The sequence below is a fragment of the Stegostoma tigrinum genome, chromosome 9 (assembly GCF_030684315.1).
Source record: "Stegostoma tigrinum isolate sSteTig4 chromosome 9, sSteTig4.hap1, whole genome shotgun sequence".
NCBI classification, from domain to species: domain Eukaryota; kingdom Metazoa; phylum Chordata; class Chondrichthyes; order Orectolobiformes; family Stegostomatidae; genus Stegostoma; species Stegostoma tigrinum.
The window spans coordinates 4,889,295-4,906,002 of NC_081362.1; the positions used below are offsets into that span (position 1 = coordinate 4,889,295).

Here is a 16,708-nt window from a genome sequence, read left to right on the forward strand (position 1 = left end):
ACATCGCAGGAATTTGAAGGTTAGGATGGGACCATTTCCCAGCATCTGGAACCTTCCAAAAGAATCCACTAAAGGCGAAAAAATTGAAGGGTTCCAACCTGCCTAATTCTGGGAAACTTTGGAGAATGTACAGTTTGCTTTGACCCCTGTGTAACTGCAAAACTGCCCCTTCACAGTGACACTCCTGGAGATATGCCAGTGACGGTGTAGAGACTGGGCATATGTCAGATGCCAGTGCTAATGTAGGTGGAGTGTGTGAGGACCCTGACCCTGAGATGTTGGCGCTGGGTGTCGGAGATGAAAGAGGGTCGGCAGATAGCTGCTTCTCTTTCATGTTGGAAACTCTCAGTGTCTGGTTTCTATCCAGTAGGGGCGTGTGGGGAAGAGAGAGAGAGAGGAAAAAGCTACAGATTAATGAGGTGACATAGGCAGGAAGGAGGGGGAATAAGGAGTAACTGTCCAATCCTGTCTTCTTTGGGACTTGGTGAAACATACAAGCATGGAGGAAGAGAGGCCACTCGGCCCTTTAAGCCTGCTCCCCCATTCAATAAGATGGTGGCTGATCTGGTTTTAACCTCAGCCTACATTCCTGCATCTCCCCGATAATCTTTCATCCCCTTGACCATCAACAATCTCTCTACCGCTGCCTTAAAAGTATTTAAAGATTCTGCATCCACTGCCTTTTAAGGAAAAGCATACTAAATACTCAGAAAATAAAAACCAAAAGAACTGCGGATGCTATAAATCAGCAACAAAATCAAAGTTGTTGGAAAAGCTCAGTAGGTCTGGCAGCATCTGTGAAAGAGAAAACAGAGTTAACATTTCGGGTCCGGTGACCCTTCCTCAGAAATACTCACGACTCTCTGTGGGAATAAAATGTTTCTACCTCACCCTCTTAAATGGGTGCCCTTTACTTTAATACATTGGCCCTAGTTCTAAATTCTGCCACAGGCAGAAACTTCATTTCCACATCCCCACACCCCTATCAGGAATTTTTTTAAAATAAAATCATCTTTGAATCTTCTAAACTCCAGAGGTTACAGGTCCAGCCTATCTAGCCTTTCCCCACAAGACAATCCTTATGAATCCTCCCCCAGGGTGGGGTGAGTCCAAAACTAAAAGGCATAGTTTTAAGGTGAGAGGGAAAAGATTTAAAAGGGACCTAAGGGGCAACTTTATCAAGAAGAGGGCGGTGAGTGTGTGGACTGAGCTGCCAAAGGAGGTGTGGAGGCCGGTACAATTACAACATTTAAAAGGCACCTGATGGGTAAATGATTAGAAAGGTTTACAGGGATATGGGCCAAATGCTGACAAATGGGACTAGTTTTGTTTAGGATATCTGGTTGGCGTAGACAAGTTGGACTGAAGCGTCTTGTTTCCATGCCGTACCAGCTCTATGTCTCTGTGACTAAGCAAAATGTAGATTGTTGTTCCCAATGTTGAGATAAGTTTCACTTGACTCCTCAAGTGATTCTGCCAGATTGTTCAGATGGTAAACTCATGGAATTAATCAGGTCTCTAATAGACCGCAACTTGATTAAAAATGTTCGTGAATGTAGTGAATGACATCTAGTAATAGAAGAAACTGCTTTGGTTTGCATCTTCTGTAATCTCAGTTTTCAATAATATGGACACAATATACTTACATACACTTTTATGAATGAAGTATACTTCAGAGAACCCCGCCTCCCAGATGCTTCTGCAGTACTATAAATCGCCAGCAGAGGGTGGCATTGTATCATTTTCATCATAAAGCAGACAAGCATGTTTCAACAGGAGACACTTCGATTATCTTTTTAATTTACTCATTCGCCTGAGACAATACCATTAATGGTCAAAGAGGAAGGGAAATAAAAGTCTGCTGATCATTTCTTGATCCTTGTGTCATGTGTTTGTGCACCTAACAGCAAACTCCTTCCATATTTACAATTTTTGCCTGTCAGGCAAGGTGAAAGATGGATGGAAATTAATGATCAGAGAGGTCATTGCTGGTAAGTGAGGGGTCAGTTTCTTTTCAGAGTGGTGCCAACAGTGTGGGTTCAATTCCCAAACTGGCTGAATTTACTACAGTATGAAAGCAGGCCATTTGGCCCATCGAGTCCACAGTGACTGTCCCAAGCACATCCCACCCAGATCCAACCCCTACCCCCCCCCCCCCCCCACCACCTCTTCCCTGTACCCCTACACTTCCCATGGTCAATCCAACTAACCTGCACATCTTTACACTGTGAGAGGAAACCGGAGCACCCGGAGGAAACCCGCACAGACACAGGGAGAATGTGCAAACTTTCCAGACAGTCACCCGGGGTGGAATCGAACCCAGTCCCCTGGTGCTGTGAGGCAGTAGTGCTGTCTCTAATGAGAGAGTGACGCTGTGGTGACTTTATCTAATATTTTACACAACAGTCTTCTGTTCCTTAAAACCGTGATCCTGATTATACAAATACACAAATCATGGAACAAACATGAATGAATGAATCAAATTAAACTGCTTTAATATTGCTTGTATGTACTTTTCTCTCACACAAGAGCTGTAGAGTGCATGGTTACTGGTACATTGTGGATAACGCACGGTTCATATATACAGTGAAACTGAACAAAATGACATCTAATCATCGAAGGTGGCAGGACAGGAGGAGAGAGGGGTTACTGAAGCAGCTAGTGTCCTCGGCACAGGGTACATGAGCAGGGAGGTGATGTTGAACTTGTACAAGGTGCTAGTTAGATCTCAGCTAGAATATTGTGTATAGTTGTGGGTGCCACATTATATGAAAGATGTAAATACATTGGAGAGAGTGTAGAAGCAGTTTACAAGAATGGCTCCAGGAGGGAGAAACTTCAGTGATGAGGATAGATTGAAGAAGTTGGGACTGTTCTCCTTGGAGAGGAGAAGACTGAGAGGAAATTTGGCAGAGGTTTTAAAAACGATGAGTAGACTGGATAGAGCAGACAAGGGAAAAACTGTTCCCGCTCATAAATGGAACAATAATGTGAGGGCATAGTATTAAAGTTATCAAGCAAGTATGAATTGAGAAAAGGCTTTTTTACCCAGCATGTGATTAGGGTCTGGAAAGCACTGCTTGGAAATGTAGTGGTGGCAGATTCAATTGAGGCATTCAGTACGGTAATGGTTAGTTATTTGGAGGGAAATTGAGTGCAGGGATATGGGGGAAAGGCAGGAGACTGGCACTAGATAATAGAGCCAGACCGGATAATGCAGTTAGCACAGGCATGATGGTCTGAATGGCCTCTTTTGGCTACATAGCAATTCTGCAATCAATCAAATTAACAACATGAATTGTATTGAATAAATGCAGGTCTACCTTGTAGAACTAATCAGTTTTTCCTAAGCAGTAGAATCTATATTTAACAGAACCATTAAAGTTTTACAGCCAGCTATCTCTCATAAATGAACTTATTAAACAAATCTAACAGCAGAAAGGTATGAAGCGGGTGACTTAGATACATTTTCCACTTTCAGCACACAGATTAAGGAAGATACTTCCATTAAAGCTCCTGGCAACGTGAGATGCGAACGATCTTCTCACTGACGTCGTAATTAGCTCCACATTTTCCTTTGATGACACCGTTTATTGAGCAGGTCGTTAACATCAGTCACAGTAAAAGTCAATAGCCTGAGTGGAAATTTGAAACAAAATGGGACAAGCAGATTCTAAATACAATTAATCACCACTCTCTTAAACCCTGTCATTTAAACACATCAGTCAGTCACTAAGGAAGTATTGATGAGCGAGTTAAAGTACTTCCCACATCAGGCAGTATAACCAGGTGTTTTTTTGTTCTGAAGAAGGGTCACTGGACTCAAATGTGAACTTTGCTCTCTCTCGCTGCAGATGCTGCCAGACCTACTGAGCTTCACCAGCACTTTCAGTGTTTGTTTCAGACCTCCAGCATCCACAGTATTTTCCTCTTGTCATAATTTTACAAGGTTCGATAAGAACCTAGGTGCAGGAGTAGGCCATTCAGCGCCCTGAACCTTCTCTGCCCTTTAATACAATCATGGTTGATCTCATCACAGCCTCACCCCAACATTCCTGCCTGCGCTCTCCATAACCCACTGCTAATTAAAAATCTGACTGTCTTCTCCTAAAATTTATTTACTTCCCAATATCCACAATGCAAGAATAAGGATTTTCTTAGCAGGTCTACACATGAAAGGCAACTTCTCAGTAACACGTGCGATTAACTTGATCAGTTCATGAGAAGTACATAGAACATACAACACACAACATACAACATAGAACAGCACAGCACAGGAACAGGCCCTTCGGCCCTTCATGTCTGTGTTGATCATGATGCCATTCTAAATTAATCCCATCTCCTCCATATAGTGCAAATCCCTCTATTTCCCTGTCTGTTGATGTGTTTGTCTAAATGCCTCTTATACATTGCTAACATATCTGCTTCTACCACCTCACCTGGCAGCACATTCCAGGCACCTATCACCCTCTGTTTAAAAATAAACTTGCCTCTCGCACATAGAACACAGAACATAGACCACTACAGCGCATTACAGGCCCATCGGCCCTCGATGTTGCACCAACCTGTGAAACCAATCTGTAGCCCATCTAACCTACACTATTCCATTATCATCCCTATGTTTATCCAACGACCATTTAAATGCATCTCCTTTAAGTCTTGCCCCTCTATGCCCCCAGTATTTGACATTTCCACGCTGGGGAAAAAGACTCTGACTATCCATACCACTCATAATTTTATACACTTCCATTAGGTTGTTCTTCAACCTCTGATGCTCTAGGAAAAACAATCCAAGTTTTTCCAACATTTCCTTTTAGTTAATATGCTCCAATCCAAGCAACGTCCTAGTAATTCCTGCTCCTAAGATGCTGCTTGGCCTGCTGTGTTCGTCCAGCTCTACACCTTGTTATCCCAACGTCCTAGTAAACCTATTTTGAACCCTCTCCAAAGACCCCACATCTTTCCAATAGAGTCGGGACCAGAACTTCACACCATACTCCAAATGTGGTCTCACCAAAATCTTAAACAGCTACAATATGACTTGTCAACTTTTATACTTAATTCCCCGATGCATGAAGACAAGCATGCTGTATGCCTTCTTTACCAACATATCCTCTTGTGTTGCTGGTTCTGGGGAGGTATAGACTCCCACCACCAAGACTCCTCTGTATATCAATGCTCCTAAGGGTCCTGCCATTTACTGTATGCTTTCCTCTTGCATTTGACCTTCCAAAATACATCACCTCACCTCCAGATTAAGCTACATCTGCCATTTCTCTGCCCGCCTTTCCAACTGATTCTATCCTGCTGTATCCTTTGACATCCTTCCTCACCATCTACAACTCCACCAGTTTGCATGCTATCTGCAAACTTAAAACTAAATTGTCACTTAGATTGAAACATCTGCCCATTTTGTAGCCTCTGTTGATCCACCATTAAAGTTCAGGCAAGACAATGATGATTACATATAAGCGAGAGAATTACATCAGATCAGCACATTTCTTTTTTAAATCCAGGGAGTCGAAGGTAGTCTGTTCCATGTAAGAGAACGTCCATTAATGATGTTTGTTCAAACTGTTTGAACAGTTTATCACATCGTTTTTAAGCTTCTGTTAAGCTTGATTGCCTTTACAAACTTAATCCAAATAGAATTTCTCTCAGCTCGCTGCCTTTCACACTTTCACTGGCAATGCATGATGGGGAGGTGCCAGTGTTGGACAGGGGCAGACAAGGTTAGAAGTCACACGATGCCAGGTTATAGTCCCCAACAGATTTATTTGAAATCAGAAGCTCTCAGAGCACTGGTCTCTCATCAGGTGAAGTGAGCTTGTGATTTCAAATAAATCTGTTGGGGACTATAACCTGGCGTCGTGTGACTCCTGACACAGACAACGTAAACAGATGAAGATCTCACTTGTGCGTTCATTGTCTCAGCATTGCCCTGAAGAATACTTGCATTATGCTGCAAGGCAAGTTAAAACTCAATCTAAACAGAAATTGATGGGTTATACAAGTGCATTGGCAGAAATGTTAGGAGGTTAAGAAGTTGCAGTGGTGGCTCAGACAGACTTCTGACACAAAGTTCTGAAGAAGGGTCACTGGACTTGAAATAACAAATTCTCTCTCTCTCTCTCTCTCTCCACAGAATCTGCCAAACCTGCTGAGTTTCTCCACCATTCTCTGTTTTTGGCCCACAAGTGGTACTTGTCATGATCCAACTGACTTGAAGGAATCAGGGTGACACGGTGGCTTCGTGGTTAGCACCGCTGCCTCACAGCGCCAGGGACCCGGGTCCGACTCCAGCCTCGGGTGACTGTCTGTGTGGAATTTGTACATTCACGCCGTGTCTGCGTGGGTTTCCTCCCACAGTCCAAAGGTGTGCACGTTAGGTGGATTGGCCGTAATAAATTGTCCGTAGTATTCTGGGATGTGTAGATTAGGGCGATGGGTCTGGGTGGGATGCTCTGAGGTTCAGTGTGGACTTGTTGGGCCGAAGGGCCTGTTTCCACACTGGAGGGATTCTATGATTACTATATTTTGGAAGGGGATTTGCTCCATTTGATACATGACACGAGCACCAATCTGGAATGAGAGGAGGCCATTCAATTCTTCGAGACTGTTTCGGGTTTCATGGAGAAGGTAATTGTTTTGTTCAATTCTTTCATCCTGCAAGAACCGGTCCTCACTCTACTATGGACAAAGAACTAATAGTTTGGTGACAATCTGGTAAACGGATAAGGTCTACTCTATTAAAGAGGACTTGGGATTGTTATTTGGATAGAAATAACGAGCAAGGAGTTGGAGGAAAAGCGGGAGATTGACACTGAGAAATGATGCTCGTGTGGACGGCCAGTACAAACGTGGTGGGCTGAATGGTCTCCTTCTACAGCATAACAATTCTGAAATCTGTGTGACAGCCCTTAACATGGTAACATGCTTCAAGATACTTCATGGAAATACCACGAACCAAGGTTTAATACCAGTCTCAGAGGAACGTACCAGTTAGGAGCAGGGGTAGGCCAGTCAGCCCATCGAACTGGCATCACCATTCAATAAAAACATGGCTGAGCTGTTCATGGATTCCATTCCATTCCTACCCACTCACTTCCACAGCCTTATGTTAGTCAAGAATCTCTCTAACTGACTCTTAAAAACTATTCGAGATAATAGGAACTGCAGATGCTGGAGAATCCGAGATAACAAGGAGTGGAGCTGGATGAACACAGCAGGCCAAGCAGCATCAGAGGAGCTGGAAGGCTGGCGTTTTGGGCCTAGACCCTTCAAAGGGTCTAGGCCCGAAATGCCAGCCTTCCTGCTCCTGAGATTCTGCTTGTCCTGCTGTGTTCATCCAGCTCCACACTTTGTTATCTCTTAAAAACTATTTGTTGGGCCTGCCACTGGACGAGAGAATTCCGCAGACCCACATCATGGGAAGGAAATTCATTCTTGCTGTCAGCATCCCTAATTTTTATGGCTCTGTCTGCTGATACTCACACACGACCTCTTCTTCGCAACATGAAGCCAATTATCGAAAATCAAAAGTTGTCCTTTGTTTAACAGTTTATTTCTGTGGCTGCTGAAATATATTTATGTCACACTATAGTGGCTCATTCATTTGGTATTTGTGACCATATTTAAAAGAAACATCACTACTAGTGCACATAGGCTTTGGTGTCAACCATCACGTTAAACATTGTCCAGCCTCAGTTCCTATCTCTGCTACAAAGGGGGAACCACCTCGCATCCTCCACCCTGTCCCGTTCTCTTCAATATGTCTCAATGAGATCACTGCTCATCCTCTGAAACTGGTGAGTATTGGCATGACCCACTTACCCTTCCCTTGCAGGTGGTCAGGATCTCAGCTCCAACAGCAGGATTTCAATGTCGGTAGAGATAAGGAGAGGAAACACAAGAGACCAGCATCACGCCCACCCCCCCCCCCCCACCCCCCACCCACCAGCACCCACCCCCCCCCCCCCCACCCGGCCGGTGGCTGAAAGCACACTCACCAGCCCAGCATGCACTCCAACCCCTGCTCCCAACACCCAATGGTGCAGGTGTAGAAACACTGGTCTTCAGAGGGAAGTGGTGTGCAGCATGCATCCCAAATGCCTGTCAATATGTTATTTATACATAAAGACCCTTCGGCCCATCACCATGGGGAAATAACTGACAACACCCATCTCGTCCAGAGGCTTCTCACTATAAATCTGTTCAGGGAGAGTAAAAATTTGAACTTAAAGAAGACCAATACATGGCAAAGAGCTGGTAAAGGATTTTCAGAGTAATTGCAGTCCAACCTAATCCCATTTTCCAGCATTTGGCCCAAATTCTTCCATGTTGCAGTATTGCAATATTTAAATACATCTCATAACCTAGTCAATGTGATGAGGGCTTCTGCCTCTACTACCCTTACAGGCAGTGAGTTTCCATGACAATCTCCTGGGTGGGTCTCGTCACCATCCCGCCCTGAAACTGATCCCATTAGTGGTTGCTAAGCCCTCAAAGAGAATGGGCCCTCTTCCAACAGCTCCTCCAGCCCCAGAAACACTCCCCAACACCAACCCCCCCGCCAAACCACACACAACCACTTCCACCAGCAAGAACCATCAAGAATCTGGTGGGGCTCAGTTGGAAGTAAGGGGCAGGAGGTTTAGAGGGGCTGTGAGGAAAATCCTTTTCAGCTGAAGGGTGGTGGGAATCTGGAACTCACTGTCTGTAAGGTAGAGCCGAAAACAGATTAGAACATTTAGGAAGCAGTTAGAAGTACACTTGCATTGCCAAGTGCCGGGAAATAGGATTTGAATAGTCAGATGGTTGCCTTTTTGCTAACAAAAGCTAGATGGGCCAAAGGGCCTTTTCCTGTGCTGCAGACCTCAATGACTGTACAACCCATTAGACCTGACTAACTCTCTCAGCTACGGAGAGATAGGCATGTGCTTTACACAGGGAAAATACATTGATAACATTAAGTTGGTCTTACTTGACTTCATACAGCTAATTTAAGAGTTTAACAGGATCAGGGAAGGCTGTGTGCCAGGGAGACAGGCTGATGAAGGGTGGACAGAGAGTCTGTAGGGAGAGGAGACAAGAGAGAGAGAGAAAGACATGTTCTCAAGGCAGTTGGAATGTGGCTAAAAGGTTAATTCTGACTCTATGGATGTTTCTGAAAGACTTTGGTCAAATACTCACAGTGGTGGGAAGTTGCACTGTAGTGTTTTGGAACACATGCTGCTCATTGATTATAGTGCTGGGGAAATAACCGACAACACCCATCTCGTCCACAGGTTCCTCACTATAAATCTGTCGGGGAGAGTCAAAATTTGAACATAAAGTCAACCAATACATGGCAAAGAGCTGGTAAATGATTTTTGCTGTGATTGCGGACTGTGTAAGATAGAACATAGAACATAGAACATAGAACATTACAGCACAGTACAGGCCCTTCGGCCCTCGATGTTGTGCCGACCTGTCATACCGATCTGAAGCCCTTCTAACCTACACTATTCCATTTACGTCCATATGCTTATCCAATGACGACTTAAATGTACCTAAAGTTGGCGAATCTACTACTGTTGCAGGCAAAGCGTTCCATTCCCTTACTACTCTCTGAGTAAAGAAACTACCTCTGACATCTGTCCTATATCTTTCACCCCTCAATTTAAAGCTATGCCCCCTCGTGCTTGCCGTCACCATCCTAGGAAAAAGGCTCTCATATCCACCCTATCTAACCCCCTGATTATTTTATATGTTTCAATTAAGTCACCTCTCAACCTTCTTCTCTCTAATGAAAACAGCCTCAAGTCCCTCAGCCTTTCCTCGTAAGACCTTCCCTCCATACCAGGCAACATCCTAGTAAATCTCCTCTGCACCCTTTCCAAAGCTTCCACATCCTTCTTATAATGCGGTGACCAGAACTGTACACAATACTCCAAGTGCGGCCGCACCAGAGTTTTGTACAGCTTCACCATAACCTCTTGGTTCCGGAACTCGATCCCTCTATTAATAAAAGCTAAAACACTGTATGCCTTCTTAACAGCCCTGTCAGCCTGGGTGGCAACTTTCAAGGATCTGTGTACATGGACACCGAGATCTCTCTGCTCATCTACACCGCGAAGAATCTTACCATTAGCCCAGTACTTTGCCTTCCGGTTACGCCTGCCAAAGTGCATCACCTCACACTTGTCTGCATTAAACTCCATTTGTCACCTCTCAGCCCAGCTCTGCAGCTTATCTATGTCTCTCTGCAACCTTCAGCATCCTTCGTCACTATCCACAACTCCACCAACCTTAGTGTTGTCTGCAAATTTACTAACCCATCCTTCTACGCCCTCATCCAGGTCATTTATAAAAATGACAAACAGCAGTGGACCCAACACCGACCCTTGCGGTACACCACTAGTAACTGATGTGCAGACTTACAATTCCTGACCAGAATTCGCCACCTTTCCATTCCCGAACCAGTTTGGAATAGACATAGATCAGCTGTCCCTCCTTCAGGTTGAGAAACCTGCAGTCTGGTGCAATGTAGTCATCTACTACACGGCCAATTGAGATCACGTCTGTAAGACAAAGTGTACATTCCACTTCAGCTCCCCCAGAGCACCTAAAAGAAAAGATTCACCTTCCCAGCTCAGTCAAAGTCAATGTGTGATGACAACTTGAGAAACTTCGCCCATATTCACCCTCTGTGTCAACAAACACAGTCTACAGTGTTTCTACCAGGTTACTAGATAGGTAGAGGCAAACACCAGCTGGACGGTTAAGCTAACCTATTGTCTTTCATTAGAAGTATCATTATCGGACTGTACAGAATGTGCCTTTGCAAAGAAGGTCCAGAGAGAGACGCTACGGTTTTTGTCAAGGTTCATCTGGAGCAGCTCCTTGATGCAGGGCTCTGTGCTTTATGAGCTGCTCCCCAGGACACACACTAAGACAAACATTGACTGTGCCTGGACAACCATCAACTTGGTGAAAAACACTCTTTGGCCTGCCTGAAACTTGTTGGTCTTTCAGAGCAAGGAGTTGACCCTGACCAAGTGTTGCAGACCGGCACATTCTAAGGTCCTATGAGCTGAGGGATGCACTAAAGCCAAGGTACAGTGGGGAAAGGCCATTGTCTGAGGTCTTTCTGCCAAAGTTAAATGGAGGTCTGTTCAGTTACCAGGCCCTCCCAGCACCTCAAATATATGTAAATACAGTCTTGTCTATGTTAGAAATGTCTTTGGTTCGTTTGTTGGAAAGAATCTAACTCCAGTTTTTTTGATGCTACTGTACAGAAATGAACTGCTTCACTGACTATGTATATATCTAAAGACATTTCTATGAATAAAGTCCATATTTGAAATAAGAAAAATTGAAAACCTCAAGCCTGACTTTTTGATTTCCAAATATCGGCAAGTGAGACCAGAGCAAGACTCAGATCTGTACGGAGGATTGTTGGTTAGGTTGAGATTTCATTTGGTGCTTTGCTGAATATGTGGTGACAAGGTGGCACAGCTGTTTGCACTTCTGCCTCACAGGTTCAATTCCAGCCACAGGCAGCAGTCTGTGTGGAGTTGGCACATTCTCACAGTGTCTGCGTGGGCTGCCTCCGGGTGCTCCTGTTTCTTCCCACAGTTGCAAAGATGTGCAGGTCAGGTGCATTGGCCATGGGAAAATGCCCATAGTGTCCAGGGATGTGCAGGCTGAGTTGATTAGCTTTGGGATTGTAGGGGGTGGGATGCTCTTCAGAGGATCAGTGTATATTGGATGGGCTGAACAGCCTACTCCCACACTGTAAGGATTCTTTTTTTTGACAAAATGTTACAGCAACGTTTGACGCCAGGTAATAGTGCCCAGAAATCAACAGGGAAGGTGAAGAGTTCAGCTGGTGAAATTTTATTGCCACTCGTCTCATTGGCTGAGTTTGTTAGAGGGATCTTGTGGTACAGTAGTAGTACCCCTACCTCTGAGCCAGGAGGCACAGGTTCAAGACCCACCTATTTTAGATGTGTGTAATAACATCTCAGCACAGGTTGATTAGGATATAGTTTAGGGACGCCACGGTGGCTCAGTGGTCAGCACTGCTGCCTCACAGTGCTAGGGACCCGGGTATAATCCCACCCTCGGGCAGCTGTCTGTGTGGAGTTTGCACATCCTCCCCGTGTCTGCATGGGTTTCCTCCCACAGTCCAAAGATATGCAGCTAAGTGGATTGGCCATACGATATTGCCTGCAGTGTTCAGGGATGTGTACATTAGGTGGGTTATAGGGGAATGGGTTTTAGGTGGGTACTCTGAGGGTCGGTGTGGACTTGTTGAGCCAAAGGGCCTGTTTCCATACTAGTGATTCTATGATCTGTGATAATTCAGGAGTAAGAGGCACTGAGATGATTTGGTTCAATATGTGTTCCCTCCTAAATGAGCATTGAGGTAGGCACTAAGTTAAACCTATTGCAGCTATCCCAGTGAAGTTTTGTTATTCCAAGCATAGTAACAGCTAGATTTTAATGTGAGATTATCATAAAACAATGTCTGCTCTCTTTCAATCACTGCTGACTACTAACAGCGGCGTGCTTATATTGGGGGCATATTTGAATGAAAAGTGTCGAAAATCTACTTACAAATACAATCCACGTCTGCACAGACTTTCCTCTTTGCTAGTTTGTCCATGAAATCTGCTTTCACATCTTGTGTTAATCCAAGCAGCAAAAGTGAAAAGAGATGACAGACAAAGCGTGCCATTCTAATTTCACCGATTGCTTTCTCCTTAACGGGCTTCAGAACAGCCCGATGAAGTCTCTCCTTGCTGCGACCACTTTCCCTTACCACGAAACATTTGGGTAAACATTTGCAGTCAATGGTATTTCAGACTGTGAAATTTACAGGCTTGCCTCAGACGGGGGAAGGGGAGGCAGCACAGGAGCGCTTACGATTTTGTTTACCTGAGTCACTTCTCTGTAATAAATATTTACGGATTATTAACAGCGGTAGATGTTGGTCCTCCCCTGGCTCGGAAGAACTACAGAGATGCCTTGACTCTTACAGAAGCGGGGGTCAGGCATTTTAATCGCAACTAAATAGTTGTGACTTGCAAACATGGGCTGCACTTCTTCTGTTAAAAGGGGGCTTTACAGCCAATTGAACAAAATACAACGGGAAAGAAAAAAGGGATGGAGGAACAAAAGAAGGAAAGGATGAAGGAAAGAAACGAGTTCAGTTTGTATGGCACTTATCATTAACATCAGATGACTCGAAGTGCTTCACAGACCATGCTTTTTAAACTGTTGTCAGTAACGTCTCGGCAGGTTTTAGGGAGAATCTTAAAGGAATAGAGAGAGCAAGGGAGTGGGAGACTTCAGTGGGAGATTCCCAGAGCTCAGGACCGTTAGTAACAGAAGGTCTGAAGACGCAGTGACTATGATAAGGTATGGCCAGAACGGGAGGATAACAGGTTTGCTTTTCATTCACTCATGGGCATCACTGGCTGGACCAGCTGCATTGGTGAACCACTGCAGATCATGCGCTGTACGCAGAAAATTAACCACCACCTCCTTGAGATGTCCTCATGGGGCGCATTGTCTGTCATTGCAGTAACAGTGGGATTTTGAAACCACAGCTCAGTAGAGATTGGCCCTTAAGGGTAGCACCTTCTACTGCTCAGCTACACTAGGGAGAGGTCAGTGAGAGTCCACAGACACTCTGAGTGAGAGGTCAATAACCAGCAGTACAGATTGGAGGTGACTGGCAAAGGAACCTGAGCGAACGTGGGGATAAAGGTTTGTTATGCAAGGATTGGTCAGGATTTGGAAATGATAAGGTGGTGTCTACCAATTCCACAGTCTCCTTCAAGAGGGACTTAGACAAATATCCACAGGTGAAGAAAGTTACAGGGAAACTGGGAAAGAGCCACAGAGCGGGACTAACCAGATTAGTTTTTGAAAGAACTGACACAGGTTTGATGGGCCAAATGGTCTCTTTTTGTGCTGTAACATTCTGTGATTCTATGATCACCACCAACTACAAGTTTCTTTCCAATCTACTCACCATCCTGACTTGGAAATATATTGTTTTTCCTCCCCTGTCACTTGGTCAAAATCCTGGAACTCCCTCCCTAACAGCACTTTGGGTCTCCCTACAACACCACATGAACTCTAATGTTTCAAGAAGGCAGTTGCCCACAACCTTCTCAAGAGGCAGTTAGACAGGTGGGGTGGGGCAATAAATGCTGGGCCTAGCCAGCAACGTCCACGTCCCACGAATGAATATGAAAGGAGACTGAATATTCTTCTTTTGTACAGCGTCATTCCACAATTCTACGACATCGCAGGCAAATAAGATTACACTCGTAAGAGAAATTAGACTAACGGTCATTTCAGATACACAGTCATGGGCAGACTCAGTGTTCTGAACAATTACTTATCTAGATGCTGTGCTCAACCATAATGTGTCATGTCAGACATTGGAAGTTGGTATGCATGCAGCAGAAGTACAGATTTAAGAGTCACAGGACTCAAAACATTGACTCTGCTTTCTGTCCGCAGATGCTGCCAGATCTTGCTGAGTTTCTCCAATAATTTTTGTTTTGATTCCAATTTTAAAGGCGTGCCTTGAACTTTTGTTTCCTGAAGAATACATTCCCATCTGCAAATGCACCTGTGGCGTAATGGTAGTATCCCGACTTCCGTGGTTGAGAACGTCTGGGTTCAAGTCCCACCTACCCCAGGCGTGTAGTACAACATACCAGAATAGATGAGTTAAAAAATTTACATTTGATACCCAATGTTGAAATTCCACTTTTCTCACTATCCAGTTGTCCTATATTAAATTATAGTTATTACGTAGTACACATTTACATATGTATCCCCATTATTTCCTGGCTTATCCTGAATTAAAAACAATGGGAAATTTGTTTAAAATCTCTGAAAAGTAGGCTAAATTTTCTTTTGTTAGCAATGTTACGATCTGGATTTTGCTGTGAATAGTTGTCAAAGTTCAGCAAAAAGACACACCACCATTTGCATGAAGAACGCGCCATAGGCAATGGGTCTGCGGTTTCTGCGGTTAAGGGACGTAGCAGATAGGCTCATCAACTGGGCACTTTGAAGAATCCTCATTGAGGGATGAAGGCTGGAATGCTGGATGTTAAAAAAATACAGGGAATATAAATGACATTTAAATTACCCTAAACCAAAACAAAATAAAGACTGGCAAATTTGGCTTAAATTGGCAGATACGAAAGAGAAAAACCGAAAACCCATTTGACAAAAGTTTAAATTTCCAATATTTTAAAAATCTCTGATATTATTTTCTTTGGATGGAAGGGGCTCCGATTTGGTAAAGTTAGCATTTCCAGGACCAGGGAGGTTATTCAGTGATAATCAACTCTTATTGTGCTGGCTAAAACTCAGTTATTCCTGACTGAACATGGTCTAACCTCTGACCTTAGTCTGAAGGTGATGGGTAACTAATCTACATTCACACACATAGTGATCTCTGCATGCAATCGTCTCAGTGAAGATTGCAACACTGCAGCCTATGAGTATGAGCAAGAAAGCACAGAAAGACCCTTTAAGTTTTCTGCTTTTAACAGTACGTGTGATTCCCTATGCTGCTGTCCAACTTCGTCAGTAGTAATGGTTAATACTGCGAGCCTTGCTGCTACTGGTACTGCAAATTCTGAGCAATCATTTCATCTTCTGCAGCTTTTCTTCAATTTCTGCAGCAATACCTTTCTGTTCCGTTAAAGGATCACATTGAATTGAGTTTCTTTAAAACAAAATGGCTTTATCTCTGGGCTCCACACATATGTCATTGAAGCAGCCCAGGGGTATTTTTAATTGAAAGACCTTTAGAACATCCTAAAAATGCTGAAGGTCAGGCATTTTACATTATCACATTAGCTTTTTACATTAAATCCATCTATTCTTGCATCAAGAAAATTCCGGTCTTCCTGCTATAGGAAAGATGTTGTTAAACACAAAAGGGCTCAGAAAAGATTTACAAGGACATTGCCAGGGTTGGAGGGTTTTAGGTACAGGGAGAGGCTGAACAGGCTGGGGCTATTTTCCCTGGAACATAGGAGGCTGAGGGGTTTTTATATAGGTTTATAAAATCATGAGGGGCTTGGATAGGGTGAATAGCCAAGGTTTTTCCACAGGGTGGGGGAGTCCAAAACTAGAGGGCATAGGTTTAAGGTGAGAGGGGAAAGATTTAAAAGGGACCTAAGGGCAATGTTATCACACAGAGGGTGGTGCGTGTAGTGGTGGAGGCTGGTACAATTACAACATTTATAAGGCATCTGGATGTGTATATGAATTAGAAGGGTTCAGAAGGATATGGATCAAATGCTGGCAAATGGGACTAGGTTAATTTGGGGTATCTGGTTAGCGTGGACAAGCTAGACCAAAGGGTCTATTTGCATGCTGCATATCTCTATGACTCTATGCAAATAATACCTGTTGGCTGTCGTGGGGTCAAAGATTTCTCGAGAAATAACTGTGTGTTCAAGCCGACTTGTAATAACGCGTCATCTTCGAAATAAAAGAAAGTCGTGAAAAGCAGAACAATCACCAGAAGCTGCCAGTTGGTTGTTAGCATCTGCTATTCACCCCCAGAGAGTGGAACCTCTTCATCAACCTCTTGACTTTCAGAAAGAGTTCTGGATTTTAGGCATGGACTTGAGTTCAGATTTCTGCAGCATGTTACGGTTGCTGTTTGATGGTCCAG

The 16,708-nt window shown here is 44.0% G+C and overlaps 1 protein-coding gene across 1 annotated transcript; it reads right to left on the reverse strand.

The window, feature by feature from the left end:
• Window positions 1-2,546: 2,546 nt before the first annotated feature.
• Window positions 2,547-12,823, reverse strand: LOC125455111 (otoraplin-like). Its single transcript, XM_048536685.2, has 4 exons — window positions 12,604-12,823; window positions 10,423-10,562; window positions 9,193-9,303; window positions 2,547-3,635 (listed from the first exon to the last, which is right to left on the reverse strand). Exons 1-4 carry the CDS (start codon window positions 12,722-12,724, stop codon window positions 3,612-3,614), a joined length of 396 nt encoding a protein of 131 aa, XP_048392642.1. The 5' UTR covers window positions 12,725-12,823; the 3' UTR covers window positions 2,547-3,611.
• Window positions 12,824-16,708: the final 3,885 nt, after the last annotated feature.

Coding starts and splice junctions, on each gene's coding strand:
- LOC125455111 (XM_048536685.2), bottom strand. CDS start 12,724: ATGGCACGCTTTGTCTGTCATCTCTTTTCACTTTTGCTGCTTGGATTA. Junction 9,304..10,422: donor GCGAATTCTGGTCAGGAATT/GTAAGTCTGCAC, acceptor TCTCCCCGACAG/ATTTATAGTGAGGAACCTGT. Junction 3,636..9,192: donor CAGTGCAACTTCCCACCACT/GTGAGTATTTGA, acceptor ATTTCCACTCAG/GCTATTGACTTTTACTGTGA.